At 43.1% G+C, this 17,115-nt stretch overlaps 1 protein-coding gene across 5 annotated transcripts in view; it reads right to left on the reverse strand.

The window, feature by feature from the left end:
• abcc9 (ATP-binding cassette, sub-family C (CFTR/MRP), member 9) overlaps positions 1–17,115 on the reverse strand; it is a 189,636-nt gene that overhangs the window by 28,560 nt on the left and 143,961 nt on the right. For all 5 annotated transcript variants that reach the window (XM_048554004.2, XM_048554006.2, XM_048554003.2 and 2 more), the window contains 4 exons: positions 10,555–10,624; positions 6,059–6,216; positions 4,942–5,034; positions 2,493–2,595 (listed from right to left, as the gene is read on the reverse strand). In XM_048554004.2, the coding sequence (XP_048409961.1) occupies positions 2,493–2,595; positions 4,942–5,034; positions 6,059–6,216; positions 10,555–10,624 (424 nt within the window). The remainder of the gene's footprint in view (positions 1–2,492; positions 2,596–4,941; positions 5,035–6,058; positions 6,217–10,554; positions 10,625–17,115) is intronic.

The raw sequence follows: 17,115 nt of genomic DNA on the forward strand, positions 1-17,115 counted from the left end.
AACTTTGTTTTTGTTCCTGACTTACAGCATCCACAGTTCTTTTGGTTTTTACAGAACCATTAGTGTTGGCTCTCACAAAGCCTCCCTTTGACGGAAGGCAGCTGTTTTCCACAGGGAACAAAAGTATTTGCATTTTGACAGAAAGTTTCATGGGCTCACAATGACCTAGAGTATGTTATAGTCAACATTATACATTTATTGTAAGTGTAGTCCCTGTTGCAAAGTAAGCAATGGGACCCCAAGTTGCACACAGCCAGCTCTGGAAACAGCAATAAACTAACAATCAGATGATGGAGAAAATTACTGTAGATGCTAGAATCTGTACCAAAAACAAACAATGCTGGGGATCACAGTGGGTCAGGCAGCATCCATGGAGAGATCAAGCTAATGTTTCGAGTCTAGATGATTCTTCATCAGAGTTGAAGTGAAGCATTTATGCAGTAGTTGTGTGTTTGGGGGTGGTGGTAGAACGGGGTGGTTGGAGTGCTGCAGGATAAAGGATTCCCCTCCCCCAACCCCAGCAAAATTGTCTGTTCTTTCCAGGCTGGCAGTTGGACACACCACTGTTCTGCCATTCTCACGTTCTGAGCACTTAATCTGAACTATCAACATCCTTTCTTCACCGCCCCCCCCCCAGACCAACACTCCAACATCACCTCCCAACTATTGCATAAATGCTACTCCCCCACACACACTTTAGCTCTGATGAAGTCATTTAAACTCAAAACATTAGCTTGCTTTCTCTCCATGGATGCTGCCTAACCCACTTTGATCTCCAGCATTTTTTGTTGTCAGTAACAAATCAGATTAATTGGTTTCTGTGAGGCTAGTAAAGGCATAAACATTAGTTGGACACCTGGGGAGGTCTTCTACAAATAGTGCTAGGAGCTTTTAGATCCAACAGGAGAGGAAGGTCGTTGTCTTGGTTTGATACCCCGTTTTAAAGGAGACACCTTCGGAAATGCACCTCTTCAGCCCAGGTCCTGTGTCCAAGTTCCAGAGTGAGATAGTAACCCATAACCTGCTGACTTAGAGATGTGTTCCACTTGTAAAAAATGGCAGACCCCTGATTTATTTGTATAAACGCTTTCTGTCTCTCGAGAATATAGACTAGTTTCCTCAACCTCTTCCAGGAATCAGTCTAATGCCTCATCGTCCACTACTCGATGTTGAGGACACATCTCTTACTTAATACCGTTCCACTGCTTTAAGAAGTATTCCTGTAATAGCTAATCTATTAATTGCAGATTAATTGGCTTCTATAGTCACATAATGTAGCCATTATTAAACTAATACCGACACAATGCATTGTCAACCAAAGAAAATGTTGGTAAGGAATGGGTATAGATAATAGCCATTTCATGATCCATTTCTTAGGACATGACCAGAGTCAACTTACTTGGTTTAAAATTCAAACAAAACATAACTGTTAACTGTCAGCCATCATTAACTGGTGCATTCTCCAAGGCAACACCTCTCCAATCAGAGACCATTTGCTAACTAATTGGCCACTCACCTCTCATACAGTATAAATGTTGTTTTCCTTTAACTTTGTTATTCCTTGTGAATTTGCTTGATGAATGAAAGACAAAAGTTTCACTAAAATATGAAGTTTTTTTTAAGTGACTCTCTAGTCTTCTTCTACCAAATGATTATTGACAAGAATTTGCCTTCAGTCACAGAGTTGTAGAGTGCAGAAACAGACCCTTCAGTCCAACTTGACCATGCCGACCAGATATCCTAATTTAATCTAGTCCCATTTGTCAGGTTTTGGTCCATATCCCTCTAAACCCTTCCTATTCATGTACCCATCAAGACGCCTTTTGAATGTTGTAATTGTACCAGCCTCCTCCACTTCCTCTGGCAGCTCATTCCAGAGTGCTACAAATATGTAGTCCTTCAAATTGCAGCAATTAATACATGGAGAAAGAATTCCTCAAGCTGCCTAGATCTAAAACCTCGATACTTCAAAAATAAGATTAAATAAAAGCACACTTTATAGCTGTTCATTATAATCAAAAGAAGAATAGCTATACTTGGCACAGCAAACATTTTGTTTGAAATTCTCCCTTGTGGTAACATTGAGTCATGATCAGTATTGTTGGGGTCTGAAGTTTCAGTGGTGCACAACACATATTTTACATCATCTCTTGATAAATTCATGCTTGAAATGATCAGCGTGAAGAGAAAGCACCTATCATTGACCTTGACATCCTTTGAAGAAAACAAAGCATCCTTAAGTAAATTTACACTTTATATTTGCACTAAAAACTAGTTTGATGATTTGTAACTGAGAACAGAGAACAATATGGATGGTTGCTGGGCAAATTTTCACTGACTTGAGCAATGATGTCTGCACAGACATAAAAGGAAGCCCGCGCTATTTTTAAACTCTGTAACATTGGCTTTCAATTCCCAAAGCTTCTCACACCATTTGTTAGGGTACTTGCAATTGTGAACACTTTTAAGAGTATAAATCTCTCCCTTCATACCGTTCTGACCTCCAACCATCTGTTAGCTGCTGACAGGAACAAATAGGCGATGTTGTTGGCATCTGTGAGCTCCAGCATACGCTGCTTAAACCTGGTTTCATGTCTGCAATAGAACCAGATTCCTTATTTTTGAATCATTCTGTGATTACTGTTTCACTAAGCTCCATATACTGACTACATCCATAATTTTTCAGACATTGTTTTACTCACTTAGTTCATTGAGTTCAAAAATAGAGTTTGCTTTTCTGCATATCGTATACATTTTTCCCATTTTGTGACACAGGGGTCAATGCTGGGACCTTTGTCATTTGTCACGTACATAAACGATCTGGATGTGAATGTACACGGCATGATTAGTAAGTTTGCGGATGATATAACATTAAGAGGTATCACTGATAGCAGTGAAAGTTATCAAAAATTACAGCGGGATGGTGATCAGATGGGGAAGTGGGCTGAGGATTGCCAAATGAAATTCAATACAGCTAAGCGTGAGGTGTTGGACTTTGGAAAGTTCAACCGAAGTCAGAGTCAGACAGTGAATGGTAAGGTTCTGAGGAGTATTGTGGGACAGAGACACTGAGGAGTACAAGTACATAGTTGGTTGAAGGCAGCATCACAGGTAGACAGGGTGGTGAGCAAAGCATTTGGCATGCTGGCCTTCTTCGGTCGAGGCAGTGCATAAAGGAGTTGGGACATTAAAGATGTACAAGTCATTGGTGAGGCCACACTTGCAGTATGATGTACAGTTTTGTTCCCCCTGTTACAGGAAAGGCATAGTTAAACTGGAAACTGTGCAAAGAGGAGTTACAAGGATGTTGCTAGGAATAGTAGGCCTGAGGTCTGAGGAGAGGATGGCCAGGATTGGGATTTATTCCTTGGAATGTAGGAGAATGAGCGGTGACCTTACTGAGGTGGATAAAATCATGAGTGGCTTAGAAAGGAAGAATGCATGTAGTCTTTTTCCCAGGGATGGGGAATGGAAAACTAGAGAGTGTACAGATTTAAGGTGAGAGAGGTCAGATTTAAGGAGGATGTGAGGAGCAACTTCTTCACATAGAAAGTGGTGCATATTTGGAATGGGCTGCCAGAGAAAGTGGTTGAGACAGGCACAAAAACAACGATTAAAAATCATTTGGGCAGGTTCATGGATGGAAAGTGTTTGGAGGGGAATATGGACCAAATGCAGGCAATTAGAACTTGTTGAGTGGGCACCATAGTCAGCACGGACCAGTTTGGGCCGAAGGGCCTGTTTCCATGCTGTATTACACTCACTCTGACTTTAATTTCTCCCACTTCTAAACACAGAGCCTGCATGGTTTAAAATTATCCTTGTGTTTCACAGAACGACTACTAAAAGTCAATTTTCCTGAGTCATTGTCTGTTTGGCGCACATCCTACGGTTGGCATATGATGGGATATGTTGCTGCTTCTACCGAAAGCATTAGCTTTGTTTCTCTCCACAGATGCAGCCACACCTATGGGTTGGATGAATAACACACCACACCCCTCCCCCCAGCATATTTAAACAAGGGGAAAAGCATCTCCTAAAATAAAGTAGGTGGTCTGTTCACCGCCTCCCTGCTGACCTCCAACCTTCCTCCTATATTACAGTTGGCAGGGATGTCATCAATGCAGGGTGGCAGACCTTCCACCTGTAGCCCTCAATTTGACTATTAATTGGCTAATAAGCTCATTTTAAATTATTCATTCATCAGACTTGGGCATCGCAGGCTAGGTCAACATTTTTTGGCCATGCCCACTTGCCCTCAAGAAATTAGTGGTGAGCTGTTTTCTTGAACCATAGCAGTCTGTGTAGTGTGGGTACACCCACAATCTATTAGGAAGGGAGCTTTAAGATTCTGACCCAGTGACATTGGAGGAATGGCAATAAACCTTCAAGTCAGGATGGGGTGTGTGGTTTGGAGGGCAACTTGGAGGTGATGGTGTTCCCAGGTAACTGCTTCCTTTATCCTTCTAAGTGGTCGAGGTTGTGTGTCATGGAAGGGCTTAAGTGAGCTTTGCACAGTTACTGTAGATGGTATACATTGCCACAACTGTGCGCCAGCAATTCAGTACGTGAACGTTGTATGTATTAGATAGAGTATCAAACAAGTGGATTGCTTTGTCCCAGATGGTGTCAAGCTTCTTGAGTGTTGCTGGGGCTGCCCCCATCCAGGCAAGCAGGGAGTCACATGTGACTTTGAGTCAGAAGGTGAGTTACTCACCATGCTGATGCTGTACCTATTCAGTGCTGATGAGGGCATCCGCTATTGGCTGCACAAGGTAGACAATTCACCGGTCAGCACCAATGTTCAGTGCTAAGGTAAGCGTTAACACATCTGGAGCCACTGTCATTCAAAGATGTTTATAGCATACAACAAATATGGCATTCAACACAGGAAGATTGTGATGCAGGACAATTACCCGGAACTAGGAATTACTGTCTTACCGGAACGCACGGATTGTTGTAAGCCCTTCTGCCGTTTCAGAAAAATGGCACAATAGAGGCAGTTGCGTACTATCATCCAGTTCCTGAAGATCCCTTCACAAATTGGAAAGAGAGAGTTTAGGCAGGACAAGGCTTTCCATCTATAGTTGTACAACTTGGCAAGTCATTTTGTACTGGAAACATTAAGCAAGCATCTACAAAAGGCAGAGTGGTTTTAATGAGGATTTTAACTTCCATCGAGATTGGAATAAATGCATCAACACATCAGAAAAAAAAGTGAAATTTAAGAGTAGCCCCAGAACAGTTTTCAGCAACAATTATATGTCAGGTCACATGTGATTTTGTGGGTGATTAATTGATAGCACTCTTGCCTCTGAGTCTGTAAATATTGGGTTCAAGGCCATTTGGCAAAACATGCCAGTCTGCTATATTTTTGACCTAACTTTTGTTGTACCCCTTTTTAATAACTGGTACCCTGCACCAGATTGGGGACAGTCAGTTTGTGCTAAGGAAGTGATGTCACACTGTGGCCGCAGAGGCAAAGTTAGAGTTCAGATCTTAGAGGAGGGTAGGCCATGGTGGAAGGTCAATTGGCATGGAGAGGGTAGAATATCTGTTCTGAATTTGTTAAGGTTTGTAAGAATTTCACTCTTATTTGTGGGCAAAAGCAACAATTAAAAGATTTTTTTGAACAAATATGGAGTGTTTAGCATGGTTTAGTTTTTGATTTTAATTGTTAAGTGTTCCTTTGTATTAATGGTAATGAAGTTATTTTTGTTTTCTTCTATCCATAATGTGTCAGAATTAAACTGTGACATAGGCAGTGTGACGGTGGCATAAAATTGCCTTGTTCTTTCAGAAATGCAAGATCTTGATTCTATAATTTGGGGTTAGGTCCTTGGTTTTGGCTGGGCCACCCTGGGGATCTATTCAATTATTGACACTAAAGAACCAGGAATACTTGGGCCATATTCAATGCAAAAACTAGCTGCACCTCATTCTCAGCGAGGTTAACTTATATATCAACTCACTGCATAAATCTTTAACAATAGTGAGATTCAGTCGTGACCTACTTCAGAAAATGTTTCAAATTCTTATACCCTTGAATGTTACTTACTTTGAGGCAACCCGGAAGTACTTCTGTATGAAATAAAAGGCAACAATAAAGGGCAGTAAAGCTGTAAAGAAGATTGGTGTGACGTACAAGAGCACACCTAACGCTGACAGGCAGAGGAAGGTTGATCTAGTTAAGGACTCCAGTGTTGGTGGGATATGCTGGGGAAAAAAAAAGGAAGAAATATTTGTGTTTACACAGTTTCATTCATGCTCAAGACAGTCTCCAAGCACTAAATGGGCGCTGAAGTATTTTTGTAGTGTAGTCACTGTTGCAATGTCAGAAATACAACATTCAAATTGCCTAGCTCCCACAAGATAGTGAGATAACATGGTGTGGTAAAGCAGGTCAAGCAGCTCCTCAGAGAAGCAGGAAAGCTGACGTTTCGGGTTTGCACATTTCTTCAGAAATGGGGGAGGGGAAGGGGATTCTGAAATCAAGAGGGGGGGGGTGGCGGATGGAAGATGGATAAGGAGCAGATAGGTGGAGAGGAGACGTACAGGTCAAGGAGGTGGGGACGAAGCCAGTAAAGGTGAGTGTAGGTGGAGAGTTAGGATGGGGGTTGATCAGTCAAGGGAAAACAGACAGGTCAAGGAGGCTGGAATGAGGCTAGTAGGTAGGAGGTGGGGTGGGAGGAGTGGATAGGTGGGACTAAAGATTTACAGGTCAAGGAGGCAGGAACAAGCTGGGCTGATTTTGAGATGAGGAGCGCAGAGATTTTGAAGCTTGTGAAGTCCACATTGATACCATTGTGCTACAGGGTTCCCAAGTGAAATGAGATGCTGTTCCTGCAACCTTCAGATGGCATCATGGTGGCACTGGAGGAGGCCCAGGATGGACATGTCGTTCAAAGAGTGGGAGGGGTAGTTGAAGTGGTTTGCGACTCGCAACCGTTTGTTACAAACCGAGCATAGGTGTTCCACAGAGCGGTCCCCAAGCCTCTGCTTGGTTTCCCTGATGTAGAGGAGGCCACATCGGGAACAGAGGATAAAATAGACCACATGAGCAGATGTGCAGGTGAACATCTGTTTAATGTGGAAGGTTTTCTTGGGCCTGGGATGGGGGTGAGGGGGGAGGTGTAGGGACAGGTGTAGCACTTCCTGCAGTTGCAGGGATAAGTGCCAGGGGTGGTTGGGCTAGTGGGGAGCGTGGAGCAACAAGGGAGTCCCAGAGAGAGTGATCCCTCCGGAAGGCAGATAAGGGTGGGGAGGGAAAAATGTCCTTGGTAGTGGGGTCGGATTGCAGATGGCGGAAGTGGCGGAGTACGATACATTGAATCTGGAGGTTGGTGGGGTGGTACATGAGGATGTGGGGGCTTCTGCTTTTGTTGTTATTGCAAGTAGGGGGTGTGAGGGATGAGTTGCGGGAAACACGAGAGACACAGTTGAGGGCATTTTCGACTACTGTGGAGGGGAAGTTGCGGTCCTTGAAAAATGAAGACATCTGGGATGTCCAGGACTGCAATGCCACATCTCACGAGCAGATGCGGTGGAGGCAAAGTAATTGGGAATAGGGGATGGCACTTTTGTAGGAAGGTGGGTGAGAGGAGCTGTATTCTAGGTAGCTGTGGGAGTTGGTGGGCTTGAAATAGATATCGGTTTGCAGGTGGTTGCCAGAGATGGAAACAGAGAGGTCCAGGAAGGAGAGAGAGGTATCGGAGATGGTCCAGGAGAACTTAAGATTGGGGTGGAAGGTGTTTGTAAAGTGAATGAACTGTTCGAACTCCTCATACACCTGCCCCTAGACCTCCCCTCTCACCCCCATCCCAAGCCCCAAGAAAACCTTCCATATCAAACAGATGTTCACCTGCATATCTGCTAATGTGGTATACTGTAGCCGATGTGGCCTCCTCCACATCGGGGAAACCAAGCAGAGGCTTGGAGACCACTTTGTGGAACACCTCCGCTTGGTTCGCGACAAATGACTGCGTCTCCCAGTCGTGAACCAGTTCAACTACCCTGCCCACTCCTTGAACAGCATGTCCGTTCTGGGCCTCCTGCAGTTCCATAACGATGTCACCCGAAGGTTGCAGGAACAGCAACTCATATTTCGCTTGGGAACCCTGCAGCCCAATGGTATCAATGTAGACTTCACAAGCTTCAAAATCTCCCCTGCCCCCGAACTCATCCCAAATCCAGTCCAGCTTGTCCTTGCCTCCCTGATCTATCCGTCTTTTGTCCCACCTATCCACTCCTCCCACCTCAACCCCCACCCCACCTCCTCATCCCCACCTCCTTGACCTGTCTGTCTTCCCTTGACTGACCAACGCCCGCCCTAACTCCCCACCTACATTCACCTTTACTGGCTCCAACCCCGCCTCCTTGACCTGTCCCTCTCCTCTCCACCTATCTGCTCCTTTATCAATCTACCATCCGCCTGCCCCCACCTTCTCTATTTATTTCAGAGCCCCCTTTCCCTCACCCATTACTGAAGAAGGGTCCAGACCCAAAACGTCAGCTTTCCTGCTCGGCCTGCTGTGTTCATCCAGCTCTACACTTTGTTATCTCAAATTCTTCAGCATCTGCAGTTCCTACTATCTCCCACAAGATAGCAATGTGATAGATATTCTAATTTTTTAAATGTTTATTGAGGCATAAATATTGACCATAACATGTAGGATCACTCCCATGCTCTCTCTTGTCATATTGTCTGTGGGTCACTTTAAATCCACCTAAGAGAATAGATATGGTCTCACATCATTTTCTCATCCAAAGAACAGGACTTTCAACATTGCATCACTTCCTCAGTATTGCAGTGGAGCGTCAGTCTGAGTTCAAATCCTGGAAAGGGACTTGAGCTTACGACCATCTGACTGAGAAGCAGTCCCCAAATGGGCTGCTGCATTTCGTACAATGTAACAGTGAGTAGATATCATTCTACCTACCCAATTAAAGCCTTCTTCATCCAAAATACCTCAATGAGATCACACCTTAATCTTCTATAACCTATCATTTGCGCTCATCTATGCAGTTTGCCACAATGCTCGCCAGCAGACAATTTATTTCATGTACATATCTGATCTATTACAGGCCCCTTGTTGAAACTGTCTCTCAATTTTAACATATCTAATGATGTACTTCAAACTGTATCATCTATTGTTGATTGGCTTGCCTTTACGTTCCTACGATTGAGCCTTGGACTTCCATTGGGTTGATCTACATTTAGGGGTGAAGCATCACAGTTGAGCTTCCATTGTCATCTGCAGGATAGCTGATCAGGAAACTCTCCCACTCTTACTGCCTGTTATCAGGCGTGTTAGAATATACAGACAGCCTATTATTTAATCGACTGGTTGCATCACCGTATGATCTTCCTTCCCATGGCTAACAAGTTCTGGCACAGCACTTGATTCCAGAGCTTTTAGCTTAGAGAGAGAAAGCATTGCGACTGTGTCACGACCTTCTTCCAGCTGAACAGTAGGATACCACAAAACTCTAGTGGTTTTCCTAAAATCAGTGTTTTCTTGACGTATCTATAGACTAATTAGCTTAACATTTGTCACCGGGAAAATGTTAGAGTGTATTATAAAGGATGAAATAACTGAGTATTTAAAAATGCATAATATGATCAAGCAGAGTCAGCCTGGTTTTATGAAGGGGAATCTTTGCCTGACAAACTTATTACAGCTCTTTGACAAGGTGACAAGCGGGGCAGATAAATGGGCACCAGAAGATGCAATACATTTGGATTTCTAAAAGCATTCAATAAGATACTGCGCATGAGGCTAAAAGAGAGAAGGTTCTTTGGTGTTAATGGCAGCATATGAGAAGGATCAAGAATTAAAAGCAGGCATAGTTGAGATAAAGGGGCATTTTCATAATGGCAACCTGTAGCTAGTGGAGTCACATAGGGATCAGTGTTAGGGTTACAATTATGTAAAATATTCATCCATGACTTGAATGATGGAAATGAATATACCATCAAGTTTGCAGGTGACATAAACATAGGTGACAAGGCCCAAGGTCCACAGTTTCTAGCTTACACTGACCTCTTGAATATTTTTACCTAATTACATTAATTTATCTTCTATGTTTCAGTGGTTTGAATATTATTAATCGACAGGCAACATTCAAGATACAAAATAATTTTAATGTAATTGATGCTTGTATAATTATTGAAGATTTTAGCTGATTTCGACTTTCAGGATTTGTTAAAGGAATTTGTTGAACTACCCATTGTTCAAAAGTGTGTTCCACTTTATTACACACAGAGATTCCCAGAGATCATTATAGGTTGATAGAACCTGGACTTGACCACTCAGTTCCTCCAACCAGGGCCAGCATTCAGTAAAATCATATTCACAACTATTTACTTACCTTTGCTTGCCCCTTGGACTCTCCCATCAGAGAAAATAGTTTCTATCTACCCTATCAATGCTTAACTAGATAAAATACTTAATTAGATCACCTTTAATATTCATCTATAACCAACTAAGTGCAAGGCATCTGATATAAACCATCACAATACTCACCAGCAGAGGGAATATTTAGCATTCATACCTGATCTATTATATTTGTGTCAGCCGAGAAACGGTTGAGAATTTGACCTAAAGGTGTTGAGTCAAAGAACCTGAACCATAAAAAAAATCTATATTAGTAAACAATGCGAAACGCAATAGCATCAGTGAACTTACTAATTTGCAGTTCAAAATACAAGAAAGCCTGAATCATAGCAACAACAGTGAAAAAAATGAAAAGTGCAGTGTATTAACACTAAAACTACTCTAAAAGTTAGTTCTTTTATGTCAATTCTAGCAAGGTCTGACTAAACGTTTTGAAACCACTCTTACTGTGGTCAGTCACACTAATGTCATTAGACTGACATGCTAAGCCAGGGAGGAAAAAAAAATTAGTTTCAAACGCACAACCATCTAGAAGGACAAGGGCAGCAGATACACAAGAGCACCACCACATGCAAGTTCCTCTTCAAGTTGTTCCATGTCAGTATGGTATGAAAAAGCACTATTCCTTCAGTGTCAGTAGGTTAACTCTGTCACACTGAGTGTGCCTACTCCCTCTGGGCTACATTGATTCAAGGCAGCTGTTCACCAGGTTTATCTTCTAGGGGAATTAGGGACCAGAAATAAATACTAGTGTAGCCAGCAACACTCAAGTTGTGTGAAAGAACCTTTTAAAAAAGCTTAAAGACAGAGAACCATTTTTACTTTGGGTGGGCAATTCATGGTGTGGAGGTAAATAGAAAAGGAGACTTGGGTGTGCTCTCCCCACGCAGGTGATCTGCTTCCACAAGGGGATTGTCTTGACTTTGGACAATAGCTGATAGCTATGATTTAAGTCTCCCGTCACTTTTGTTTAAACTTGAATGAAAAATGGGAGATGAAAACTTGGCTGCTGATCCTCTTTCACTGATTTTACACTATCTAATGTGTGACAATTTGAGCATTGGAGAACTAGCAATGGTACAAGCCTATACCATGAATCAACAAAACCAAATTGTGACCTATCTAGAGCAGTTAACATTTCTATAATACATAGTGGAAGTGAATGGACAGATGTACGTTGCAAAAGTAGGAACACACACACAACTGGAGGAGCTGTTTCGAAATTAAAGGCAGCCAATCAGGAAAATTTGAACTCACCATCTGCACAGACTGCTAAAGATCAACCATCAGTCCGAGGGACAAACAGCAACTCAGCAGCAGAAATGGAACAACAACTGGTAATGTGACTACAACAAATGACACGGGAATGACAGCTCTTGGGAAGAAACTTCACCCAGATGAACAGCCAACAAAAAAAGTCCACCTGTACTATTAAGAGATTGGTCCAATGTAAAGAAACTGTGTGTGAAATGCATGTGTAGAAACTGATGGGAATAATGAACTGTGAATGTTTGTAAGGGAGATGGTTAGGATAAAATGCAACGCTGTATCAGTGTGTCTCCCAGCTTGCTGTAGTCATGTGACCTCTACCATGAGAACGCTGACTGGTAGTGTCCAACTTGTAACTAGTTTCAATAAGGTGGCAGCATATAAACAACACGGTTCTGGAGTAAATACATAAAAACATGTGAGAATCCTTAGGGCTCGGTGTGGTAACAGCAGATGGTAACTATTTTCCTTAAAAAACAAATAGATGAGCAATAACAATGACAATAGTAATTGTATAGTGACTTTAATGTGACACAAGCACATAGCACCTTTCATTGGAATGTAGCTGCATGGCACTTCACACAGCAATAGGCATCATCTCGGACTTCAACAGATTGTTTCTCAGAGTTGCTTGATTGCTTTTTTAGTACCTCACTCACTTTGCACTTATTTAGATGCTTACAGCATCGCAGCATCAACTTGCCTTTATGCCCCCTCTGCCAGACCTTAAAGGTCCATAGTCCTTCTGTTTAGCCTGTTGCTTATTGCAGACACAAAGCCAAACAGCATGTTACAGTTGTCAGCAGTCATCAATCAATGGGGTGACATGTTACCATCCGTCACTGTGCTACATCAGTGTTACACTTCAGCTGTATATCCTTCAACCAAATGACCACATCTTAAAGTTTAAGAGGGCTAGTCCTCATTCAAATCAAGGGAGATGACCTTCAGGAGGAGGATACTGGCACAGTCAAAGCATCGTCTGATTTTAGTTCAGGGGCTTAGAAATGATCATTAGCTACTTGGAGCAGTCATGGTCAGGAGATCTGGATCACTGCAGCCCAGGGAGTAGGTCACTGTCAGTCCTATAGGCAACAAGTCCAGGGAGTGGTAGTAAGTCAGTCAGGGAGATGTATACTGCTTAGTCATGGGTCTGGTCAGTCATCGGTCAGGCGTTGAACCATGGTCAGTACTGACGGTCAGCTTAATGAAAGTCAAGAAATGGTGGCTCAGTGGTTAGCACTGCAGCCTCACTGCGCCAGGGACCCGGGTTCGATTCCCGCACCAGGCGACTGTCTGTGTGGAGTTTGCACATTCTCCCCATGCCTGCGTGGGTTTCCTCCGGGTGCTCCGGTTTCCTCCCACAGTCCAAAGATGTGCAGGTTAGGTGGATTGGCTATGCTAAATTGCCCGTAGGGATGTGTGGGTTAGAGGGGGATGGGTCTGGGTGGGATGCTTCAAGGGGCAGTGTGGACTTGTTGGGCCGAATGGCCTGTTTCCACACTGGAGGGAATCTAATCTTACCAGGTGCCACCACTGTGGGAGAGAACTGGGGATTGGAGACAGCATGCTGGGAAACGGGGATGACACTACTTGTAAATGGAAGGAAAAAAATCAACACATATGGTGATGAGGAAATAGTGCATTGGAGGATATGAGATACAGTCCGAGGATGGGAGATTATCGACAGTCACCCCTATTGTGGCCTCAATGCGCAGAACAGTGTTGGCATAATTCAACTTTTTGACTGGGGCTCAAGACATAATGTTGAAAACTGAAGACACAAGACACAGTAGTGTGTGTGAAGCTGTGCTTGACAGTGTGTGCAATGAATAGAGGGATACAGAGGTTCAGGGGAGCGGGGAGATCCCTCAATTACGATGCTGAGCCTCAGACTCAGTGTGCCAACACAACCTCCACTGCCTTCCACATACAAACAACTGGCCAACAATATTTCCTTCTAAACTGCATGGCTACTCTGAGGGTCTGTGCATGCCATTCAGCATTCCGATACCTTCCCCAGCATTAACTTCTGCCTTTCAGTAGTTGCTGTCACCCACAGACCTTGGAAACTTGAGCAGTAGCAAACAGACTTAGTCGGAAGTCAAGCTCATAAATGCACCCTGCAAGTGGAAAACGGCTGTGATCACACCTGAGTGGACAGGGTCAATGTTTGTTTCAGTCTGAGCGCATGACTTTTGAAGGCATTAATGTATGCGATGGTCCCACACTGGGCTACACCAGGCATTGGGGAAAGAGAAGCCCTGACTCAGGCAGCAGTGTAAACAGGATGAGGCTAAGGATGGGCAAGTTGTGCATTCGGTTCTTAAATAGTGACAGACATGAGAATGTGCCCTCGTATGTGCAATGAATTGTCAGCCATGCATCCCATGTGCCCTGAGAAGCATTGGTTTGTGGTTTTCTCCCATTTTGTGCATGGCAAAGGGCATGACTCTAGACTGCCAGTACTTTAAAGATGGCATTGATGGCAGTGATCCTAGGATATCCTGGGAGAAACAAATATTTGCAACTCTAGTAAGTGGGAGAATGCAACAATTGAGGCAGCTTAGGGGTGAGGTGCACAAAAATGAAGCAAGTTTGGGAAGATCGTGTAAGAAAGTCCGTTTGGCCTTCACTCCCAACCCTTGAAAATTCACTGATTTCTGGTAAAATCCAGCCCCAAAGATTTTCAACAATAACATGGGAGTTCAATGTTTCGTACAGGTCACTGTGTTCCAGTGTGGTAAGGATATCAAATTTGATAGAACTGTCAAAGCTTGTGCCAGAAATTAAGAGGACCTTTAACTGAATTGTTTCCATTTATTAAGTAGCAAATTAACAAAGACTCTGACTGATAGGTTTTGGGGTTGAGTGTGGGTAGTGGATAAATCAACCAAGTCCAAGTTTAGAAGCAAAGTGGATGGAGAAAAGTTTTCCACTGAAGAGATCTAGTTTTTGATGCAATTTGTACTTTCAAACATTGCGTGAAGCTGAGAGGTTTGTAAAGTTGACAGATTCTTGGATGTCAGCATCAATCTCTTAAAGTTTGGCCTGGATTTGCCTTGGCGATGGATTCTTGGATGAGTTATTCCAGTGCGTTCTGCCAAACCTGTTCCTAACTGAATCATGGGTTTGCATCAGAAACACATCCATGTTTCTGTTTTCATGTTTAACTGAAACTTACAGAATACTGAGAAATCAGCATAGAGTGGACATCGAGAGACATTTCCACTGGTAGGAGAGACTAAGACCTAAGGGCGCAGGCTGAGAATGAAGTGACGACCCTTTAGATACAGAAGCTTGAACGTACGCACCAACATGTTCAAAAACAGCTTCTTCCCTGCAGTATTATATAGCTGAACGGACCTCTCTAATTTCAAATTTAATGTTGATATTGCATTTGTACACTTCCTGTGCAGCTGTAACCTTGTATGCCTCGCTCTGTCTAAGCACCCCTGTCCCCTGTATGGCTTTGTTTGTTATGATCTGCCAGTACTGCTCGCAAGACAAAACTTTTCACTGTACTTAACAATAAATCAAATAGAATTGAGATGAGGAGGAATTTCTTTAGCCAGAGGCTGATTAATCAATGGAACACTTCGCCGCAGAGGGCTGTGGAGACCAAGATGTTAAGTGTATTTAAGACAGAGAGATACATTCTTGATTGTTAAGGGGATAAAGTGTTATGGGAGAAGGCAGGAGAATGGGCTTGAGAAACAAATCAGCCATGATCGAACAGCGGAGAAGACTTGATGGGCTGAATGGCCTAATGCTTTCCTGTATCTTACGGTCTTCACTCACTCTGGTAACGTGGCAAATCTTTGTCAGAGACATGACAGGGTTCATTAAGAATCAGCAACTTGCCTGACTTGAATGGAACATCAAACAGAGTCAGCAAGGCGTCATGAAAGAGAAATGCTATCTGAAAAATTTATGAGACATTCTCAACCAAAGACTGGAGAGGGGAACAAGGAGATGTGTTGCATTTGGACTTCCGTCAGCAGTTTGACAAAGTACTTCACAAAAGTTTAAGTCATAAGATAGAGCCTATGGTGTTAGAGGTAAGATACTGGTGCTGACAGAGAATTAGCCAATGAGCAGGAAACAGCGAGTGGGGAAAAGGAGTTCCTTTTTAGGCTGGTGACATATGATCAGTGGGATTCCACAGGGATCAGTGCTGAGACCACAACTGTCTACAATATACCCTAATGACTAGAGGAAGGAAGCAAATGTACTGCAGCTAAATTTGCAGAAGACAAAAATAATTAGAAAGGTAGGTTGCCAGGGGGTGGTACAAACATTTTACAGAGAGGTATTGATAGGTTAAGTGAGTGGGCAAAAAGTTGGAAAATGGACTACAAATATGGGAAAGTGTGAAGTTATTCATTTTGGAATGGAGAACAAAAGAACTGAGAGTTATTTAAAGGGAGAAAAGCCACAGAAAGTTGCAACACAATGGGGCTCAGGGGATGGGAATTTGTGCAAGAAACACAGAAAGCTAGCAAGCAGGCACGGCAGGTAATCAGGAAGGTTACTGCAACTGTAAAAGGTGCTGGAAAGACCATATCTGGAATACTGTGAGCAGTTTTGGTCCTTTATCTAAGTAAAGATATTATTTCATTGGAGGCAGTTCAGAGAAGGTTCAATAGGATGATTCCTGGTGTGGAGGGATTGTCTTACGTACAAAGGCTAAACAGGTTGGCCTCTATTCATTGGAAATTAGGAGAATGAGAGGTGATCCCATTGAAACATGTACTCCTTTTGTTAAGGGGCTTGACAGGGTAAAAGCTGAGAGGATGTTACCTCTCATGGGAGAGCCTAGGACCAGAAAGCATAGTCTCAGAATTAAGAAAAATGAGAGATGAGCTCATTGAAACATATAGGATTCTCAAGAAACTTCTTAAGAATCTGGAACTTCTTGCCACAGAGTCATAGAGGCAGAGCCCTTATGTATCTTTAAGGCCGAGATACAGAGATTCTTGATCAGTAGTGGAGTCAAAGTAAATGTTGAAAGAATGTTTCCTCTCATAGGAGAATCTAGGAGCAGGGGATATAGTCTCTGAATAAAGGAGCATCAATTTAAGACAGTAATGAGGAGGAATTTCTTCTCTCAGAGACTTGTATGTCTTTGGAACATCTTGCCAAATAAAGCTGTGGGAACAGAGTCTTAGGATGGCTCCTCTGTAAGGGACATTTTAGGGAAACTGATCCAGGGTACAGGATACCTTATATGTAGTCCTTCTATTTTGAAGCACTTAGGATGTACTACTCCCGAAAAGAAGTGTGAAAATAGCACTGCTGCCTCACAGCGCCAGGGACCCAGGTTCAATTGCAGCCTCAGGCAATTGTCTGTGTAGAGTTTGCACATTCTCCCCGTGTCTGCTTGCTTTTCCTCCAGGTGCTCCGGTTTCCTCCCGCAGTCCAAAGATGTGTTGGTTAGGTGGATTGG

This window comes from Stegostoma tigrinum, chromosome 25, assembly GCF_030684315.1.
Source record: "Stegostoma tigrinum isolate sSteTig4 chromosome 25, sSteTig4.hap1, whole genome shotgun sequence".
NCBI lineage: Eukaryota > Metazoa > Chordata > Chondrichthyes > Orectolobiformes > Stegostomatidae > Stegostoma > Stegostoma tigrinum.